Consider the following 22405-nt stretch of genomic DNA (forward strand, 5'->3'; position numbering starts at 1 on the left):
TCAGTGAGCAGGACAGAGAAACTAGAAAAAGGGCAAACAGCAGGTGGCGCCAGACAGATAGATTTCATTGAATAACTCAGTAACGATAATAATAAAATTTTATTACATGCAGTTACAAAAGTATTCAGAGCCATGTTTGATGGCTTGAAAAATGTAGAATATTATTCATGGGTAAATTACTTTAATACGGTAAAATGTTATAAACCGGAGTTTAAAAGGGTTTGCCCATCTGGGACATTGATGGTATAGGTGCGGGTCCCACCACTGTGACCTGGTCCTTACTAGAGAATGGGGCTCTGAAGTAAATTAGGGTGCACCAATCACGTGTGGTGTTCCTTCTATTCGTTGGATTTCAGAACACAGCCAAGCAAGGGCATGGAGAGTGTACCACACAGGCTTGGTCACCTCTCCATTCACCGCTCTGGGAATGCTGGAAATAGCCAGCCGGCAATCGCCTATTTTTCGGATCTCCGATAGCAGTAAACGGAGGGTGGCTGTGCATGCGTGACTGCTCTCTTTTCACTTTGGTGGTCCTGTTCTGGAGATAGGAGCGGGTCTCAGAGGCTACACCCACACCTGGTGATATGCCATCAATGTCCCACATGGGAATGCCCCTTTAATTCTTTCAATATAGTTCAGCATAACTGTGGTTACTGCATTACGGGCAGGTTTAATATGGAGCAATATTTTCAGCTTGCAGCGTTCTTCCTGTTCGCTTATCTCCTTTTGTCCATCATCACTTTGTTTAGAGATTCTGTATAGATTCCAAAGCAATTATCTTCGTTAGCTCCTGGCACACCATGTCAGTGCTCTGCAGTAATATCGCTGCTCTATATTACATAATGCTCTAATAGCCTGCGGATACTACCAGGCAGATGTTTCATATTAACGGTGGATGACTGCACAGATAATAGTCCTGACATGTTATCTAAACATTGGTAAACACAGATAACCGCGCTCCTTTCTGTTAACATTTTCCCTAATTTTAGCCAGACCGGACTAAAGCCTCATAGGCTTGTATAGAGTCGCATAATATGTGTGAAGAGGTGGAAGCTCAAGGCAGCTCTGCGTGTTATTGATCTTAAAAGGGGTTGTCTGGGCTAGTATAGATATTGATGACCTATCCTCAGGATAGTTCATCAATATCAGATCAGTAGACACCCAGCGCCCCCACCAATCAGCTGTTTTTGGCAGCCACGCCACCATGATCTATACAGTGTAAGCAGAAGGCTTTATACACTGTTTATTTTCTGGTACCAGCATACTGCAGCTCAGCTCCCCTTCGTTTGACTAGGAGCTGAGCTGCAGTACCCAGGCACGGCCACTACATAGTGTATGGCGCTGTTTACTTCTAGCTCCATACACTGTATAGTTTCCAGGGCTGAAGGCGTCAGAAACAGATGATTGGTGGAGATGCTGCGAGTCGGAACCCCACCAATCTGATACTGATGACCTGAGGATGACTTGGACTCCAAGAGTGCTTTCTTTTGCTCAGAAGAGGCACTCGGCCATAAAGCCCAGATTGATGGAGTGCTGCAGTGATGGTTGACCTTCTGGAAGTTTTTCCCATCTGGACACAGATTCTTTGATGCTCAGCCAGAGTGACCATTGGGTTCTTGTCCACCTCTTTTTTTCAAGGTCCTTACCCCCCAATTACTTAGTTTTGTGGGGCAGCCAGCTCTAGGAAGAGTCCTGGTTGTTCCAAACGTCTTCCATTTAAGAATGGAAACTTTCAGTAAAGTAGTATTTTTTGTACCCTTCTGCAGATTTGTGTCTCCACACAATCCTATCTCTGACCTCTACAGGCAGTTCTTTCCTGCCATGGCTTGGTTTTTGCTGTGATATACATTGTCAGCTGTGAGATCTTATATAGACAGAGCCGTGTCTTTCCAAATCCTGTCCCATCAACTGAATTTAACACAAGTGACTCTGATCCAAGGTGTAGAAACATCTCAAAGATGATCAAGAGAAATGGGAGGCCCCAAGGCTAAATGTCAAGTGTCATAGCAAAGGGTCTAAATACTTATGTCCATGAGGAATTTTAGTTTTTCCTTTTTAATTAATTTGTAAAAAAAGGTCTAAAATTCAGTTTTCACTATCTAATTATGGGGTATTGAGCGCAGAATGATGGAGGGGGGACTTGGATTTATTTTCATTTTAGCACAAGGTCCAACTAGGGATGAGCGAATCGACTTCGGATGAAACATCCGAAGTCGATTCTCATAAAACTTTGTTTCAATACTGTACAGAGCGAGCGCTCCGTACAGTATTAGAATGTATTGGCTCCGGTGAGCCGAAGTTATTACTTTGCGAAGTCTCATAATAATTTCAGAAATTGATTTATACTGTAAAAAAACATTTCCCGAACTCGGGTTCGGTTCCAAGTAGTACCTTGGAACCGAACCCGAGTTCGGAAATGGTTTTTTACAGTAAAATCAATTTCTCAAGAGACTTTGCAAAGTAATAACTTCGGCTCACCGGAGCCAATACATTCTAATACTGTACGGAGCACTTGCGCCTTACAGTATTAAAACGAATCGACTTTGGATGTTTCATCCGAAGTCGATTCGCTCATCCCTATTCGCAACATAAAATATAAAAGAGTCTGAAGACTTTCTGAATGCATTGTATGTTTGGTATATCTTTTGTACTTCTGTATGGGCAAGAGAAGCAGAAAACGCTTTCCTATAAATGGGTCACTGCAAAATAACTTATACCGCGTGGTATATTGGAATCCATAGGTGGTGTACGGCATGGTATGCCCACATCGGAGCCTTCGGTTTGAGGTTTAGGTTAATAAATCCCGACGTGAACCTCTTATGAAAGGCTTGAATGAATTCTGCGAGGAGCTTAAGTTTGTAAATACATTGCACAACTTATCTCGTCCTAATCCAGCGTTTACAGCCTGTGGAGTGCTGCAGAGCTGCATTCACGGTTCTGCTGGTTGCCATGGTAAACAGTCAGGCTTACAGTCTACAGGCATAGACGGCGTTGTACAATCGTAATAATGAGATGACGTTTTTGTGTTTCGCTAGTTCTGCCACGCTGCCTATAACATTCAAGTGTCTTCTGGAAAACAACCACATAGACAGACGTATCGCGAGGTTTGTGCTGCCGGTTGGAGCCACCATCAATATGGATGGGACCGCCTTGTACGAAGCAGTAGCTGCCATCTTTATTGCACAAGTGAACAATTATGAGCTTGATTTTGGCCAGATCATTACCATCAGGTAGGCCGAAGAAACCTTCTTCTTAAAACAGTTTGCAACAAATCAGAGCACTTTAAAGGGATTGTCTGCCCAATTACACAAGAAAATAGTGTAAAATAATAAATTAAATCCTATGCCCATTACCAATCACTCGCTGCTCCTGTTCCAACGCTTCCCGGTCCCTTGCTGTTCTTTACTTCCTGTTCTCTCTTGACACACAGGAAACGGCTGCTCAGCCAATGACAGGCCACAGCAGTTTCCCGCCCTAGCCAATGATTGGCTGAGCAGTAATTTCCTGCATGGGTGTTTAGACTGACGGAGGACAGGGAAACTTTGGAACATGAGCAGCAGGGGATAAGTAAGGTGATTATGGCTTATGGCTTATAAATTGTTGGACCACCCCTTTAAGTTTAGAAAATGGAAGCAGAACTCCAGCGGGCTAATAATCACCTTAATAACCCATCTGCCCATTAAGAAATGAGTATTAGGTAAATATGTTGATCGGACTTAGAATAGGATACAAAAGTAATGGCTGAGATGAAGTTTTAAGATCTGTCAACAGCACCAGCTTGTTAATGGTTTCCAGTCATCAACACATTTTTTATTTTGCCAAATACTAAATAATCTGTGCAAGCAGCCAAAACTATGTAGGCGCAAAATATATTATGTTAATGTGTTTCATCCCAAAGTCAAAATTACTTATGTCTTGCTTCTGTCTCCAAGCATTACAGCAACAGCAGCCAGCATTGGGGCAGCAGGGATTCCCCAAGCAGGCCTGGTTACCATGGTGATCGTGCTGACCTCTGTCGGCTTGCCGACTGACGATATTACCCTGATCATAGCAGTAGACTGGGCACTGTAAGTATTATGGGTGTAACCTACGTATAGCTTACTGTATAAGTCTATTCGAAAATAAGATTCCTCTGTTATTCCTCCTCCAAGTGTATGAATAAGGCCTCATTCACACGTCAGTGTTCGGTCAGTGATTTCCATCAGTGATTTTGAGCCAAAACCAGGTGCGGCTCTAAACACAGAACAGGTGCAGATCTTTCCCTTATACCTTATGGGTCCATTCACACGTCTGTATGTGCTTTGCGGATCCGCAAAACACGGACACCGGCAACGTGCGTTCTGCATTTTGCGGACCGCACATTCGCCGACGCTCTCATAGAAAATTCCTTTTCTTGTCCGCAATTGCGGACAAGAATAGGACTAGTGTTGAGCGAACTTGTGTTTTAAGTTCCGCGTCTAAAGTTCGGGTTATCGAAAAATTCCGTTGTAGTGGAATCCATAACGCGATTCTTCGATAACCTGAACTTTAGACGCCGAACTTAAAACACTAGTTCGCTCGGAACGTAAGTGTGGATTCGGAAGTGCGGATCCGCAAATGCGGATGTGGCCAGCACATTCCGGCCCCATTGTAAAATAAATGGGTCCGCACCTGTTCCGCAAAATTGAGGAACGGATGCGGACTCATTTTGCGGACGTGTGAATGGACCCTATGCCTGTGGAGGCTCCACTCCTGGTTTTTGCTCACAATCACTGATGGAAATCACTGACCAAAACACTGACGTGTGAATGAGGCCTTAAGGCTGGGGCTACACGGGGATCTTTGTCGTGATAATGATCGTTATGTAGCACTGTAGCCACCGAACTGAATGGGGTTGCAGAGCGATTCGCAAGTTGTCATGGCTGTGACCCCAGAATTGCAAAAACAATCCAACATTCCTGGACTTTTGTGACTCTGGGGACACAGTGACGACAACGCGCGAGTCGCTCTGCAACCCCTTTCCGTTTAATGGGTCCACTGCTGCACAGGGTTCAGCGCAACGATTGTCGTGTTTTCCCAACCTTCATTATTGATTGGTGGTTACCTCTCCCTTTTGCTAATAGGGTGTGTCCCAAAACAGCAAATATTATTAAAACTCTACATTGAGCAATTCTTCCTTTATTCCTCCTGGAAATGTATAAATACATTGGTGTAAAGGAAAACTGGCTTAGTTGCCCATAGCAACCAATCAGATTCCACCTTTTATTTTTCAGAGCTCCTCTGATGGGTTGCTATGGGCAACTAAGCCAGTTTTTTCTTTACACCAGCTTTGATGAATCTCCCCCATTGACAACTGGGTATTAGCAGTTTTGGGTGTGCCCCTTACGCACTCCGACAACCAGTGCTGACAGTGGCTGACTATGTTGGGACACACCCTACTAACAAAGGGAAGGGTAACACTCAGCTGACAACTTAGGCTACATTCACACGTCCGTGGTGTGTTGCGGACCCGCAAATTGCGGGTCCGCAACACACCAGACCGTCACCCCCATAGAAATGACTATTCTTGTCCGCAAGCTGCGGACAAGAATAGGACATGCTCTATCTTTTTGCGGAGCTGCGTACCCAAAATCGGGGGCGCGCTCCGCAATTGCGGCTGCAGACAGCACACTGTGTGCTGTCCGCATCCATTCCGTCCCCATAGAGAATGAATGGGTCCGCACACTTTCCGCAAAATTGCGGAAAGGATGCGGACCCATTTTGCGGACGTGTGAATGGAGCCTCAGGCTACTTTCACACCTGCGTTCAGGTGTCCGCTCGTGAGCTCCGTTTGAAGGGGCTCACAAGCGGCCCTGAACGCAGCCGTCCAGCCCTGATGCATTCTCAATGGAGGCGGATCCACTGAGAATGCATCAGTCTGCCAGTGTTTAGCCTCCGCTCAGTGAGCGGACACCTGAACGCTGCTTGCAGCGTTCGGGTGTCCGCCTGGCCGTGCGGAGGCGAGCGGATCCGTCCAGACTTATAATGGAAGTCAATGGGGACGGATCCGCTTGAAGATGACACCATATGGCTCAATCTTCAAGCGGATCCGTCCCCCATTGACTTTCAATGTAAAGTCTGGACGGATCCGCTCAGGCTACTTTCAGACTTAGAAATTTTTCTAAGTTATAATGCAGACGGATCCGTTTTGAACGGATGCAAACGTCTGCATTATAGGAGCGGATCCGTCTGATAAAACATCAGATGGATCCGCTCCGAACGCTAGTGTGAAAGTAGCCTTATTCATACATTTGCAGGAGAAATAAGGCCTCATTGAAAAGACCGTCAATTGGCTCCGCATCCGAGCGGCATATTTTTTACGGCTCGGATGCTGACCTATTCACTTCAATGGGGCCGCAAAAGATGCAATAGCACGCCGTGTGCTGTCCGCATCCGTTCCGTGGCCCCACAAAAAAAATAGAACATGTCATGTTTTTGTCCGTTTTTCGTACAAGAATAGGCATTTCTATAATGGGCAAATTGCGGAACGCACACACGGGGCATCTGTGTTTTGCGGATCTGCAATTGAGCGCAAAATACGTCGCAGTCGTGTGCATGATGAGCCCTAACAATAAATAGGAAATATAAGAATTTAGGGGGTCATTTACGAACTGATATACGCCAGTTTTCTGGATATTTGCGTTGCAATCTGTGATTTTTCCCCGCTCAGGCCACGTAAAAAAAAAAGGGGGCGTGGTATGGGTGGGGAAGGGGCGGGCCACCAGGCCATCTCATTTATCATTTTCTACGCCTAGAAAATGTTCATAATCTACGCCGGCAAGATTTAGACCGGCGGTGGATGCACCGAAGTTATATAGTGGCCGGCGACTCTAAATAACTTCAATGGATCCACCACCGGCGCAGAGGTTATTAAAACAGAGATGTCAACAGCGGTGACAGATCCCTGTAAAAAAAAAATGAAAAAGGTGTCATATTAGCATAAAGTACACAAAGTGCAATCATCAATCCAGTAATCAATATCAATAAGTCTCCAAATGTGGTACAAAAGTAAATGTAAAAGTCATGGGTCGCCCCGAATACTTCACTAATGCAATGAATTCATCGCTAATAATAATTTTACAGCCAGGAGTTTATTACAGATGCGGTTTGTCTATACAGTAGCCCGTCAGATAATATATTGGCCGCAGTTACATTGTTACAATGTGGGGATCAGCGGATTCACTAGACTTGATTGTGTGACTGATGGAAGCACAACTGTGGAGCAGATGCTCCTATTACACAGATGTCTGCCACATAGTACTGAAGTTACTTGACTTCTTTTTTTTTTTTTACACAACTTGATTATTCTTACAGAACACAAGGCCTTTCCACTGTATTTTTTTTTATACTGAACAACACTTAGATACCTAATACAATACACATACAATATACACCATGATAAAAGTCTGAGCACAAAAGCAGCTACAAAGAAAAGAGTAAAAAGATATGCAACAAACTCACAACAAGGCTCCCTAAGGCCGGTGACAGGAGGACACACCCTTTCTTCCCTCGGTTGCATCCTGATGTTGGGGCTCCTGTCTGGTGGTGATGGGGGTGCCCTTGATGTTAAGTATTTTTTCAGAGTGCAAGGCAGGAGGTGCAGGGTACAATGGCTGGAATATATGGTGCTAGAGACAGTAACCAGGCCAGTTGTAAAAAAGTCTCTCTTTACTAAAGTGAAAATGGGATTTTTGGTACATCCAACAGTATAAAGGCACAGTTCCAAGGCAATGCACAGTGCAGTCCCTTCCAAATAGGTGTATAGAGGCAAACAGCAACGATGATGATAATAGGGGCAGTAGTCCCTCAGCTCTTTCGAAACACTTTACAAACTTTCCAAGATGATCGCAGGCGTGCAAAACTCTCTGCTGTTCCCACGGCGAAGTGCAAATACTACAAATGGTCTGCCAATCCACTATCTATGTGTGAAAGGTGCCGTAAACTACTAATCCTTCCACAAGCAGCAAAGTCTATAGCCAAAACGGGCAAATACCTTGCTAAGGCTTGTTTCACACTTGCTTCTGCGTCCAGCCGGATCCAGCATTGCCGGACGCTGCCGGAATGCCGTCCGGCCCTGTTAACTATAATGGGGTCTGGCGGTGAATGGTTCGCAATCCGGCTAATATGCTGAGAAATGGCTGAACAAATACCGCTGCGCACAGTGGTTTTTCTCTGTCCAATTCCCGGCATTTTATGCCAGAACAGCCTGCCGGCAGCATGAAACAGGCCCAGCGTGCATGGCCGTGTGACCCTAACCAGTCTCTATATATCTGTTCTTCTTTCACTCCGGGATTCTCAATTTCACAGGAAAGCTGTTTCTACTGAAGAAATAGTCTCTTTCATCACACAGGTTTATAGGCACTGCAGGCCCAGCTAAACCGTACCGGCTGATGAAAAACTAGCTAGAAAGCTCCTCCCTCAGAGGGGAAAGCTAGTTCCCTCAGCTGAGTGAGGACATGATTAAATATACAGTGCCCCCTACAGACAGCTTTTGGGAATACATAAAAGCATTAATCGTTTTAGTAATGTACCAAATTAACAGTTTGCATGGACCTAGTTGTGAGGTACTGCAGATACAGCAGGAGATCCATACCATAGGAGCTCACAATCCACAACTATGTATATCTTCCATTTGCAAGCCATTGAGGTTCCAGTGTGAGACAGCCTCAGGTGCCACATATGTGCCTACGCCACTGATCCCCCAGAGTTCCAGCCTAGATTACTTGTAATCTATACTCCCCATGGTGCCTATAGACTTCTCTTACCCCAACCATGGACTTTTCTCTGTACAATACTGGTGTAACATGTGGACAGTCCTTCTACTGTTATTCAAACTCTTGAAAAGCTTGGAAGAAAAATAAAGAACCTCAATGAATAAGATTTTAAAGGGTTCTCTGGACTTCTTATTTGTTAGAAGCTGATCACAAAGTGCCTCCCTACTGGGATCCTCAGTGATCGGCTCTAATCTGTGGAGAAATCTGTCTGCAAGCGTTCAGTTTCCTTACAGCTCCACCGCAGGAAATATGAGGCATTGCACAGTGTCCATTCCAATCAACGAGTTGTCTGTGTAATACTGGACAGGAAAGGTCCTCCAGAGAAAGAGAGACGCTCTTCCTAAGCACTTTCTGCTCTGGCATGGACAGAGGAACCCATCTAGTAATTCAGAATTCCCTAAAAGTCTATATAAAATTCATTTTCTAAACAGGAAAACTCCCTTAAAATGACCACAATTGAAATTCCAGAATCTCCCATGGAATATATCACAAACACCAAAAGACAGTCTTAATAAAGGCTGTGTGCTGGCAGTGGATCCGCCGAACTTATGAAGAGGTGCCGGCCTCTCCATAACTTCGGCGGATCCAGCGCCAGTTCTAAATGTAGGACAGCTTCCGAGCTGTCTTACATTTAGACCATTTTCTACGTCTAAACCAGGCATAGAGAATGATGAATGAGACGTGCCTTCTGGCCTGTCCCCTTCCCCGCCTATGTCACGCCCACTTATTTAGACCTGGCGTGAGCGGGGCGAAGTCTCAGATAACTGTGCCGCCACCTGCGCCTGAAATTCGCGTATTTCAGTATAGTAAATGACCCCCTTAAACTTTGCCTGTACAAGACTACACACTACACAAAAATACCATACACAAAAGAGATAAAACATAAAGACAAAAGTGAATAATAAACAGCAATATTATATTTTAATAGAGACCGTTTCCGGACCATGATTAATGTGCTGGGAGATGCATTGGCCGCCGGGATCATGGCTCATATCTGCAGGAAAGACTTTGCCAAGCAGAGTGAGGAGGTAAAGCCTGACAACACTGCTATTTAAAGGCTGTGGGGGCATTTTTTGTTTTTAAATTTTATTAAAACATTTCTACAGTTTGCCTTCTGCAGCAGACCGTTTCTTCTCCTTCTCTGTGAAACCCATCAGAAAGCTACTTCAACGCCCGATCTGTAACCCTTGAAAGCTTATAAACACTCATTTAGGCTAAAAATCTTGTCATGCAGGTCATAATTCAGCTTAAAGAGGACCTTTCACTTGTAAAAACTATGTGAACTAAGTATGCTGCCATGTAGAGCGTCGCCCGGGGATCTCACTGCACTTACTATTATCCCCGGGCGCCGCTCCGTTCTCCCGTTATGCCCTCCGGTACCTTTGCTCCTTAAGTTATAGTAGGCGGTGTCTTCCCTTGTCCTGTGGGCGTCTCCTTCTCCTAGGCTGTAGCGCTGGCCAATAGCAGCGCACAGCTCACAGCCTGGGAGAAAAAAAACTCCCAGGCTGTGAGCTGTGCGCTGTGATTGGCCAGCACTCCAGCCTAGGAGAAGGAGACGCCCACAGGACAAGGGAAGACACCGCCTACTATAACTTAAGGAGCAAAGGTACCGGAGGGCATAACGGGAGAACGGAGCGGCGCCCGGGGATAATAGTAAGTGCAGTGAGATCCCCGGGCGCCGCTCTACATGGTAGCATACTTAGTTCACATAGTTTTTACAAGTGAAAGGTCCTCTCTAAATGACGGGTCTTGAGCTGTTAGGGAACTTAGACGTGAGCCTACAGATCGAGATGACAGAGCAGCTCTCTGGAGAGTTTCACTTCGAAGGAGAAGGAACAGTCTGCAAAGCCAGCGAAACTGAAGGCTCTAGGAAGCAAACCGTTGATTTAAAAAAAATAAATAAAGCCAGATTGAAAAAAATATAAACTTTTTATAAGATTTTTTTTTTAAGATAAAACACAATAATAAAAAATGCTCCCAATTGTGTCCATAGCAATTAATTGTAAATGTAATGTAAACATACTCAAAGTGTCTGGGCTGGGGGCTTGAAAACACCTTTTGGGAACTCGCAGCGAGTGGGAGTTGTGTTGGGGATTCCAGGATGTATTCTCCAAATCATAACAACAGTGTAAAACAAAACATGCAATATGCAACCAAATAAAGTACAAAAATGCATAATAATTGCTAGTGCTATACTTATAAATTAGAGATGCTTGGCAAATACATTTTGTACAAAATTATTTGAGCCCGTCTTCCACACGTCAAGGCGATCTCTGTAAGACGGGTTCTAACACTAAATTCTACCTGTTATGTGCCATGACGGCCACCATATAATTCAGGGAGTGCAGGTTCCACATGCATGCTGGGCCAGCTTTAATTTGTGTCATCTATGGTGCCAAAATGGCCTCCATTATATCCAAATCATAACAACAGTCATATTGTGTAGCAACAAGGGGCGTAGCTATAGGGGGTGCAAAGGTAGCAGTCGCTACTGGGCCCAGGAGCCTGAGGGGCCCAAAGACCCTTGTGCCGCATAAGAAGACACCAGAATTATAGAAAGTGCATGCTGGTCAAGTTACACCTCCCGCTGGAGGGAAGGGTTAAGGTCAAGAATTTGCCATTTAAATTTTTGACCCTGGCCACAAAGCACTGCCCAAGCTGAACTCTTTCACCAGGGCCCATGAGCCTTTAGCTACGTCCCTGGCAGCAACTGTGTATATGTATATGTGTGTAACTAGTAATGAATCAACAGAATGAAAGGAGGAATACCAGAAGATTGACACTACAGTTTATTTTTTTTTAAAAAGATAAGGATTTAGTGAAAAACAGACATGTCAAGATCGGCGACAGATCCCTTTAGGCTAGGTTCACACCTGAGCGTTTTACAGCGCGTTCCTACGTGCTGTAAAATGCTCAACAGGCAAAAACCAATGTTTCCCTATGGGCATGGTTCTCACCTGAGCGTTTTACAGCGCGTACGAACGCGCTGTAAAACGCCCTACGCCCCAAGAAGTACAGGAGCTTCTTTGGGGCGTATTGTCGCGCGTAACACCTCTGTTTTTCATTGTACGCCTCTGTGGTCAATAGCAACAAGAACGCACGTACGACGCGCGTTTCGAAAAAACAAAAACGCCTGTAAACAGCGCTTATCGAATACGCTCAGGTATTAACCCGGATTTTAAAAAAATGAAAAAAGTGTGTCTTATTAGCATAAAGTAAGAAAAATGCAATAATCAATCCAGTAATCAGTATCAATAAGTCTTCACACATGGCACAAAAGTAAATGTAAGGCTAGGGCTACACGACGACATGTGTCGCGCAACAATAAGTCGCGAGACACCTAGGGCACAACTGCACTGCAACATGTGTCGCGGGACATTGATGTCGCAACAATGTCGCGCGACAATTTTTATAATGCTAGTCTATGGTGTCGCAATGCAACATGCTGCGACTGCGACGGTTGCAGAAAAATCCATCTTTCGCTATTGTCGTGTCGCAGTCGCAGCATGTCGCAGTGCAACACCATAGACTAGCATTAGTCTTGCAGGCAGACAGCTTTGTAAGACATGGGAAGCAGGAGATTTATCAGGGGATTTATGCCAGTTGTCTGGGGGAGAACACATTGATAAATATGGTGGTCAGAATGAGCCCCATATTTATGAAACACCTGACATGGAAGTCGGATAAAGTAAGTGAGTTTTTTATTGCAGTTTTTAAAATTAAAGGGGAATACCCATCTCAGACATTGATGGCATATCACTAGGATCTCTGATAGGTGAGGGTCCCACATCTTGATTAAGCAAACAAAATTTTAAAGGGGTATTTCCTATCGCTAGGATATGCCATCAATGTCAGATAGGTGCACCTCTGGTACCCGCTCCAGGGTGGGATCCATGAAGTGAAGGACAGACCACCCTGTGTTCACTGCTATGGGTCTTCCAAAAATATATGAGCTTGTTCACTCGGCTCTTTTCAAAACTGCCATAGCAGTGAATGGAGAGCGTGGCCCGCCTTTCACTTCAGGGGCCCCTTTCTGGAGATGAGTGGGTTCCAGAGGTGGGACCTGCACCTATCTGACATTGATAGAATATTCTAGTAATATGTCATCAATTTCTGAGATAGAAATACCCCATTAAAATTTCTGCAGATTAATGAATATTTTTGTAGGGGGAAAAAAAACGGTAATTTATATATTTCTATCTGCAGCTCTGTGAATACCCATCGGTACTGGAGGGAGGGGTTAGCGTTTGCAGGCGGCAGGTCGGGCTGTCTAAGGGCTCATGCACATGACCGTATGTATTTTGCGGTCCGCAAAACATGGATCTGCACAAAATACGGATGACATCTGTATGCGGAACGGAAAAACTGGCCCCTATCCTATCCTTGTCCGGACATGTTCCATTCTTTTGCAGAACGGACAAGTGGATCTATATGTAACCGGAATGCACACGGAGTAACTTCCGTTTTTTTTTGGAGGATCCATTGAAATGAATGGAATGGAAACGGAAAGAAAATATGTTCATGTGCATGAGCCCTAAAAATGATCTGCCGCTGGCAAACCACTAGGCAACATGGGGACAAGCGATGGCATCGCGATTGCCCCTCCCCATTCTGCAGAGGGGATCGCTGCATGTAATAGCAGCGGTCTCCTCCACTAGCGAGCAGACAATTGAGTCTGCTCGCTGAGTCTTTTCCCGCAAAAATATATATAGATCTGCTCAGCTCCTCCTGCCCGATCACATGGTGCTGTCAGATTGCACTGCGCTTTGTTGGTGACAGGTCCTCTTTAATCAAAAGACATAAAACATAAATTATTCAGAAATCCGGGACGTTTCTGCATTGCATGGGAGTGACTGACGCACGTGTATTAGGAAACCGGGGGGACAATTCAATTTTTTCTATGGGGTCTCTGTACGCCCCTGTCAGGATCAGTACTGAGAATCCCCCGATTGCATGGTTACTCTTTGCAACCTTATAGGTTATTTGCTAAGGGAAATTCTATGTCTTTGCAGCAAGTATATTTCTGTCTCTCCAATATTCTTCTTCTACTATCTACCCAATACCCTCTAGATGCCCCCCATCATTCCCTCGGCACAAGATTTATCTCAATGTGAATAAGGCTTCCCTCTTTGCATTTATCATGTCACTCTCTCCCCGCCATCTGTGTCTGCCCCTTTGTTTCCTCATGTCTGGGACTCTTTTTTACTGATCTTTCAACCTGTTGTGAGTTAGAACGGAAATCTGGAAATTCTTTGACTTTGGGCGTCTCTGACGGGAAATCAAGAGATATTTATATTAACCTTTTCCATCCGGTAAGGCAGCTTCTATGGCATCTGCTGTTTAGATGTGAGGGACTGTACGTTTTTTTGGGGGAAGATGATATATGACCTGCTTTATCCACTACGATCTGTGTTCAGATTGGGTTTGGTGACATCATCATACTTTTAGTAAGCGATGCTGATCCCTTAATCATTGCAAGAGTTAATTTGGACTCTACAGGGCGGGATAGGAAGGAAACGAGGGGCCGTGTATTAATGAGCTCAGTAACAAGGGAACGCGGGCCGGCTCAGTTAGGATGGCTCAGCTGGGGTACTCGAGGTCTCTGAGGTGGTATGCTTTTGCTAGTGCAGATTTTAATAGTAAAGATGCTTTCTAATTGAGTATAAGGGTACGGCTGCATGGCGATTTTGGGAACGACCTGTGTCACGTGCCCTCTGTTGCACCCAAGTATTGTAATGTAATAGGGCTCAACACGCAACACGTGAATTGAAAACAATCCAGCAGTGTCAGCCCCGTTACATTGCGATTAGAGATGAGCGAATTCCTCAAAAACTCAATCCGGCCGGTTTGGCAAATTTTTGGAAAAAATTTGGTTCGATCCAAATTTATTTGTGGCGAATCGCGTTAAAAAATGGCTATTTCCTGGCTGCAGAGAGCCTTGATAGTGGTGTAGAACACTGTGCCTTGCAGTAACACGCATAGGGAGTCTGCTGTGGTAGTGAAACAATATTGTGAGTCCGTATGACATGCAGATGACAGGCGTCGCTCCTAGAAACACTGCACACTTCACTTATTTGGGCAGTCATAAGGCCAAAACTGACCAAATAACTCAAGTGTGAACTCAGCCTTACAGGTCAATGCAAGCGTCAAGAAGAAGTGCACTCCTTTTACACGGTCGGCAGCTGATTCCACATAGATACCTACAGAACCTGTTCTATTAAACGCTTAGACAAGTACCACAAATCCAGTTTGGCTGCCCAGTAGTCCAGCGGATATTCAATGTGGGGTGGCAGGGTGCTGTCCAAGTATGCCACCACCTGCTGGTTCAGGTTCTGCTCCAGATCTAGCTGCTGCTGCTGGTGAGTAGTTTCTTCACTAGGCGGGTGAAGAAAGATGCTCATCAGCGACTCTAGATTCAAGTTGCTGCTGATGGAGCTGGAACTGCTCCTACCCCCCCCCCTTCCCGCCACAGCAGCCATGGCAGAGGAACGTGAGCGCAGACGGCCCCCCAGTCAGACCTGTGATAGGATGGATGATGGCACAGATAGGTAGAGGCCAACTGACTACATAGGATGTCTCTATAGTAGTTCAGTTTGTCCTCCGTCTCAGCAAAAAAGGCCCCCATTTTGGACCGGTAGCGAGGGTCCAACAAGTTGGAGAGCCAGAAGTCATCCCTCTGCTGAATGGTGACAATTCGGCTGTCACTACACAAGCAAGTGAGCATGCAGCGGGCAATTTGCGCAAGTGACTCGGAGGGACTCCCTGCCTCCATCTCCACTGCATACTGCTGCAATGAGCCGGACCGTGGTACGGTTAGGCGGACGCCAAAATATGCAGTGGGTCCGGATATGGGTATAATAGTCTATGTTTTTTGTTCGTGATGCCAATTGCAGCGTGTGCAGGGTACTAACACAGGGCCCTTTAAGATGTTGCAACTCACGTACCAGGTGAGGAATGCCAGAGTGGTGTAATGTCTCTGTGTAGTAGTAGGTATAGTGTCAACGATGTCTCCTGCCTTGGTACGGCTGGACTCCTGGATCCTGGCTCACTTGCAATAAAATGAGTGTTGCTAGTAGGAGTAATTGAGGATTTTGGTAGCAATGAATGAGATCCAGACTTGGAATATAATTCAACTTGTCTTTACTGGAGGCAGCATTAATCCACATGAGATACAGCAATAGTCTTGGGTCCCAGCAGGTATTGGCAATATATGGCAGGGATTACTATCTCTTCTGCTTCTATCATATGCCTGGAGAATATGGCAGGAATCTGTCTTCTGCTCTGTCTATCTTCTGCTGTGTATGGGACTGACTAGCTGAGGAGGAATTTGGCTTCATCTGGTCTCTGGATGTTACTCACAGTTATGCTCACAGGGAATGGCTCTTCCTGGAGATCTGGAGGTGCTGCTTGCTTGTCAACAATCTGAGGCTGAAGGCTCAGACTGGGGATGAAGATCTTTGGTCTCAGCCGAGACTCAATCCTGGTCTGGGATCCCTATTTCTGGGAGCTCCTACCAGCACAGCCTTCCCCTAGCAGGGGTGGCTGGCACACTGACACTAACTTCCTTTCCAACCCATGAGGCAGGATATGCTAAACTGTTACTAAGGTCTTGCTAAACATTGCTGCCACCTGCTGGTGTACATGGAAATTACAGCAAATACATGTAACAGGCTTAGAAAATGCACATTTGTGAGAATGTGATGTAAAATTACACAGGATAACAATGCACACGTTACCAACAAATAGTAGCGGGGAGAAAGAGTTTAGTAATATAACTCTGGGATGTTACACTGCCACGGTGTGTCTGGGTCCTCTGCCTCATCTTCCTCATCGCCCTGTAGCTTCTCTGACTGCTCTTGCTCCTCCTCTTCTGTCACTTGTGTCGAAAAACCACCTTTTGCTTCACATTGCTTGTGCTCCGATGTCGTCGTCGTCCTCCTCCTCCTCCTCCAGTTCAGCCCCCACAGGGCTCATGTGGCCATGAGATCTCGGCACCAGGGCCGTCTTTCCGAATGGGCACGCTGGGCAGTTGCCCGGGGGCCCCACTTGCCTGGGGGCCCGCCTGCCCAGTGAACCCACCAGCCAACTTCCCAACCGTCATCCCCCAGTTGAATACTAATGAGCGCTTCCATTATGGAAGCGCTCATTAGAACCGAGAGACCAGGAAGTGGTGAACGCTCTGTACTCACCACTTCCTGGTCCTCGGCTGTCGGCTGTGCAGGGCTGCGCACAGCGTGAGGGCGCTCTGTGACCTCACGCTGTGCGCGCCAGTTCAGAGCACAGAGTCGACTGAGGAGAGGCAGGCGGCGTCCAGGAGCAGGAGAGGTAAGTGATTTTTTATTTTATAAGAAAATGTGGCTGCTGGGGGCATAAGGGGGCTAATGGAGAGGCATATGGGGGGCTAATGGAGAGAGGCATATGGGGGGCTAATGGAGAGAGGCATATGGGGGGCTAATGGAGAGGCATATGGGGGCTAATGGAGAGGCATATGGGGGCTAATGGAGAGGCATATGGGGGCTAATGGAGAGGCATATGGGGGCTAATGGAGAGGCATATGGGGGCTAATGGAGAGGCATATGGGGGCTAATGGAGAGGCATATGGGGGCTAATGAGGCATATGGGGGCTAATGGAGAGGCATATGGGGGCTAATGGAGAGGCATATGGGGGCTAATGGAGAGGCATATGGGGGCTAATGGAGAGGCATATGGGGGCTAATGGAGAGGCATATGGGGGGCTAATGGAGAGGCATATGGGGGCTAATGGAGAGGCATATGGGGGCTAATGAGGCATATGGGGGCTAATGGAGAGGCATATGGGGGCTAATGGAGAGGCATATGGGGGCTAATGGAGAGGCATATGGGGGCTAATGGAGAGGCATATGGGGGCTAATGGAGAGGCATATGGGGGCTAATGGAGAGGCATATGGGGGCTAATGGAGAGGCATATGGGGGCTAATGATGAGGCATATGGGGGCTAATGATGAGGCATATGGGGGCTAATGATGAGAGGCATATGTGGGCTAATGATGAGAGGCATATGTGGGCTAATGATGAGAGGCAGCATATGGGGGCTAATGATGAGGCATATGGGGGCTAATGATGAGAGGCAGCATATGGGGGCTAATGATGAGGCATATGGGGGCTAATGATGAGAGGCATATGGGGGCTAATGATGAGAGGCATATGGGGGCTAATGATGAGAGGCATATGGGGGCTAATGATGAGAGGCATATGGGGGCTAATGATGAGAGGCATATGGGGGCTAATGATGAGAGGCATATGGGGGCTAATGATGAGAGGCAGCATATGGGGGCTAATGATGAGAGGCAGCATATGGGGGCTAATGATGAGAGGCAGCATATGGGGGCTAATGAGAGGCATAATAACACTGTCATCCACAGATGCCCCCATAACAGTGTGTCTTCCACAGATCCACCATAACAGTGCGCCTGCGCACTGACGAGAGACAGAAAGAAGGGGAAAGAATCCGCGGAAGCAAGCAGAGGACGGCACAGCAGACGATTGAACAGCTTCTTTTGTAAGTAAATAGTTTTATTATAAATGTATCCCTGCATACCGCAATTCTCTCATATTTTGTAATCTTATTTATATATACTTATTTTGTTTTTGCCCCCCCATTTTTGACTGTGGTATCTTTGTGCCCCCCCTATATATTATTCCTATATTAAACACTGATTTTGTTGAAAGTACCAATAAATATCGCCTTATTGATAATTTGCATTTTTATTCTAGTGCGTGATTGTGTAGACAGGGCCCCAGTGCACTGTATTGCCCGGGGGCCTATAATGCTCTTAAGATGGCACTGCTCGGCACCACGTCTCCAGTCCCCTGACCAGACAGTTTTACCAGCATCTGTTCCAGGTCATAAAGCAGTGGAATGACGTTGTTCCTCCTGTAGTCCTGGCGACTGACAAATAACGTGGCCTCCTCAAAGGGCCTGAGCAAAAGGCAGGTGTCACGCATGATCTGCCACTGGCTGACATCAAAGTTACACAGGGGAGTACTCCTGTCCGCTTGCATCACCAATAAATTGTTTATGGCCTTTCTCTGTTCGTATAGTCGGTCTAACATATGGAGGGTGGAATTCCAACGGGTGAACACATCGCATCAGCTTATGTTGGGGGACGCCATTCTGCCGCTGCAGCTCAAGGAGGGTGTGCTTTGCGGTGTACGATTGGCTGAAGTGCATGCAAAGTTATCTGGCCATTTTTAGGATGTCTTGCAGATGAGTGGAAGACTTCAGGAACCTCTTGACAATCAGATTGAACACGTTTGCCATGCAGGGCGCATGGCTCAGCCCTCCTTGATGCAGCGCCGACACCATGTTTTTCCCGTTGCCTGTCACCATGGTTCCGATTTTGAGTTGTCAGGGAGAAAGCCAGGATTCGATTTCTTCATGAAGGACACGGAGCAGTTCCTCCCCTGTGTGACTCCGTTCGCCCAGGCAAACGAGGTGCAGAACAGCGTGACACCGCCGTGCCCTGCACATGTGGTATTCTGGAGGGGCACTGTGAATTGTCCCTGCAGTGGAGGCTGAGGACACAGTGGAGGATGATGAGGCAGAAGCAGGCATTGTCACAGGACCAACGGCGTGAGAACTTGGAGGCGAAAGTGGCGTCACCTGGCCAAGTTGCTGGTGTGGCTGTGCAGGAACCACATTCACCCAGTGGACCGTAAAGGACATGTATTGTCCCTGACCGTAGTTACAGCTCCACACGTCCACGCTGCCGTGCACTTTGGCAGACACCGACAGGCTCAAGGACTGGCCCACCTTCTGTTCTACATACGTGTGCAGGGCTGGTACTGTCTTTTTGGCAAAGAAATAACAGCTTGGGACTCTCCAACTCGGCTTGGCACAAGCCATCAGTTATCTGAAAGGTGCAGAGTCGACCACTTGAAAAGGGAGGGACTGCAGCACCAGTAACTTGGCCAGGAGCACATTCAGCTTCCGCTCCGTTGGATGAGTGCACGTATACTGTTGTCTCTTGACAATCGCTTCAGTGATCGATTGCTGACGGAATGACTGACGAGGAGTTGGAGGAGGAGCAGGAGCATCAAGACCAGCAGATGATGGGAAGGACAGACAGCTCCCTTCGGCTGAGGTGGTGGAGCCTTGACTGCCTGAAATCGGGTGCGTGCCACTGGGTGATGCAGCGGTTGCTGCAGCAGGCTGTACCATCACATCGAAGCCACGGTTCTCCCAGGCCACTTTATGGTGACGCTGCATATGTTGACGCAGGGCCGTGGTGCCAACATTGCCACCCTGGCCACACTTCACCTTCTGCCTACAGATTCTACAAATGGCCATGTTCAACTCCTCTGGTGGCTTAACAAAAAACTGCCACACCACCGAGTAGGTGATTTTACCCCCAACACTCCGCACTGACTGACTGCTACCGCCGCTGCTTCCATGAACCCCTGCACCACTACTTTCCAGGCAGGTAGGCTCCTGTGAAGCAGGTGGTCTACCCCAGGCACGTTTGGCTCCCGACCTCCCACTGCTGCCACCCTGCTGACTCCCGGCCATGCTAGCGACTTGCTGGCTTCGGCGCTGCCTCACGGGCAAGCTGCCACCCTCTTCTCCCGATAATGATGAAGCCCCTAATTGTGTCTGACGCACCCACCGACTCTTGGCTGGGGGTGTCTGATGTCACTTGGGACGAAGTGGATGACCGAGCTCAACCCGTTTCACTTTAGCGGAGCTCAGATGCAAAAGCAGACACGACCTCTGAGCAGATGGAATATAGTCATTAAAGGGGTTGTCCGGGCTTTTAATGTTGATGACCTATCCTCAAGACAGGTCATCAATATCAGATTGGCAGGGGTCCGACACCCACGCCAATCAGCTGTATGAGGAGACGGCGCGTCCGACACCCCCGCCGATTAGCTGTATGAGGAGAAGGCGCACGCAGTGTGCATGTGCTGTCCTCCTTCTCTCTTCCTGTTGGCTGCTCATTTGCCATAGACATACAGCAGCGGTGAACAGGAATAGAGACGGGAGAGGGCACGTGCACACTGCGCTCCGTCTCCTCATACAGCTGATCGGCGGGGGTGCCGGGTGTCGGACCCCCGCCAGTCTGATATTGATGACCTATCCTGAGAATAGGTCATCAATATTAAATGCCTGGACAACCCATTTAAAAACAGATAAACTGTCAGTTTGCATCAGTGTGTGCATCTATTTCCTGGCCATCTATCCGTTTTTAACAGCCGTTAAAAATTGATAGGTTTTATTAGCTTTTTTTTTTAAACCCAAGGCCATTTCAAGGCCCTCAATATACAGGGTGGGCCATTTATATGGATACACCTTAATAAAATGGGAATGGTTGGTGATATTAACTTCCTGTTTGTGGCACATTAGTATGTGAGGGGGGAAACTTTTCAAGATGGGTAGTGACCATGGCGGCCATTTTGAAGTCAGCCATTTTGAATCCAACTTTTGATTTTTCAATAGGAAGAGGGTCATGTGACACATCAAACTTATTGGGAATTTCACAAGAAAAACAATGGTGTGCTTGGTTTTAACGTAACTTTATTCTTTCATGAGTTATTTACAAGTTTCTGACCACTTATAAAATGTGTTCAATGTGCTGCCCTTTGTGTTGGATTGTCAATGCAACCCTCTTCTCCCACTCTTCACACACTGATAGCAACACCGCAGGAGAAATGCTAGCACAGGCTTCCAGTGTCCGTAGTTTCAGGTGCTGCACATCTCGTATCATCTGAAGGCAATTGTCTATGCTGTGAAGATACGAGATGTGCAGCACCTGAAACTACGGATACTGGAAGCCTGTGCTAGCATTTCTCCTGCGGTGTTGCTATCAGTGTGTGAAGAGTGGGAGAAGAGGGTTGCATTGACAATCCAACACAATGGGCAGCACATTGAACACATTTTATAAGTGGTCAGAAACTTGTAAATAACTCATGAAAGAATAAAGTTACGTTAAAACCAAGCACACCATTGTTTTTCTTGTGAAATTCCCAATAAGTTTGATGTGTCACATGACCCTCTTCCTATTGAAAAATCAAAAGTTGGATTCAAAATGGCTGACTTCAAAATGGCCACCATGGTCACCACCCATCTTGAAAAGTTTCCCCCCTCACATATACTAATGTGCCACAAGCAGGAAGTTAATATCACCAACCATTCCCATTTTATTAAGGTGTATCCATATAAATGGCCCACCCTGTATATATATTATGCCCCCCCACAGGGCCCTCGGTATATATTAATCCCCCCACAGTGCCCCCAAAATATATTAATCCTCTCACAGTGCCCCCAGTAGAAATAATGGCCCCCATAGTGCCTCCAGTAGAAATAATGGCCCTTTAGTGCCTCCAGTATAAATAAGGCCCACTTAGTGCTTCCAAGTATAAATTATGGCCCCCCTTAGTGGCCCTTGTATAGAAATGTCATCATAGTACCCCTTGTATTTGTAATGTCCCCCATATACAGTCAGGTCCATAAATATTGGGACATCAACATAATTCTAACATTTTTGGCTCTATAAACCACCACAATGGATTTGAAATGAAATAAACTAGATGTGCTTTAACTGCAGACTGTCAGCTTTAATTTGAGGGTATTTACA

General features: G+C 46.5%; 1 protein-coding gene across 2 annotated transcripts in view; it reads left to right on the forward strand.

The window, feature by feature from the left end:
• Positions 1–22405, forward strand: part of SLC1A7 (solute carrier family 1 member 7) — a 99610-nt gene that overhangs the window by 73461 nt on the left and 3744 nt on the right. The window contains exons 8-11 of one of the 2 annotated variants that reach the window (XM_040406985.1): positions 3036–3230; positions 3933–4067; positions 9721–9812; positions 16542–16558. In XM_040406985.1, the coding sequence (XP_040262919.1) occupies positions 3036–3230; positions 3933–4067; positions 9721–9812; positions 16542–16558 (439 nt within the window). Of the gene's footprint in view, positions 1–3035; positions 3231–3932; positions 4068–9720; positions 9821–16541; positions 16559–22405 lie in introns of both variants that reach the window. The other variant, XM_040406986.1, reaches the window with a different exon arrangement.

Source organism: Bufo bufo, chromosome 9 (assembly GCF_905171765.1).
Source record: "Bufo bufo chromosome 9, aBufBuf1.1, whole genome shotgun sequence".
NCBI classification, from domain to species: domain Eukaryota; kingdom Metazoa; phylum Chordata; class Amphibia; order Anura; family Bufonidae; genus Bufo; species Bufo bufo.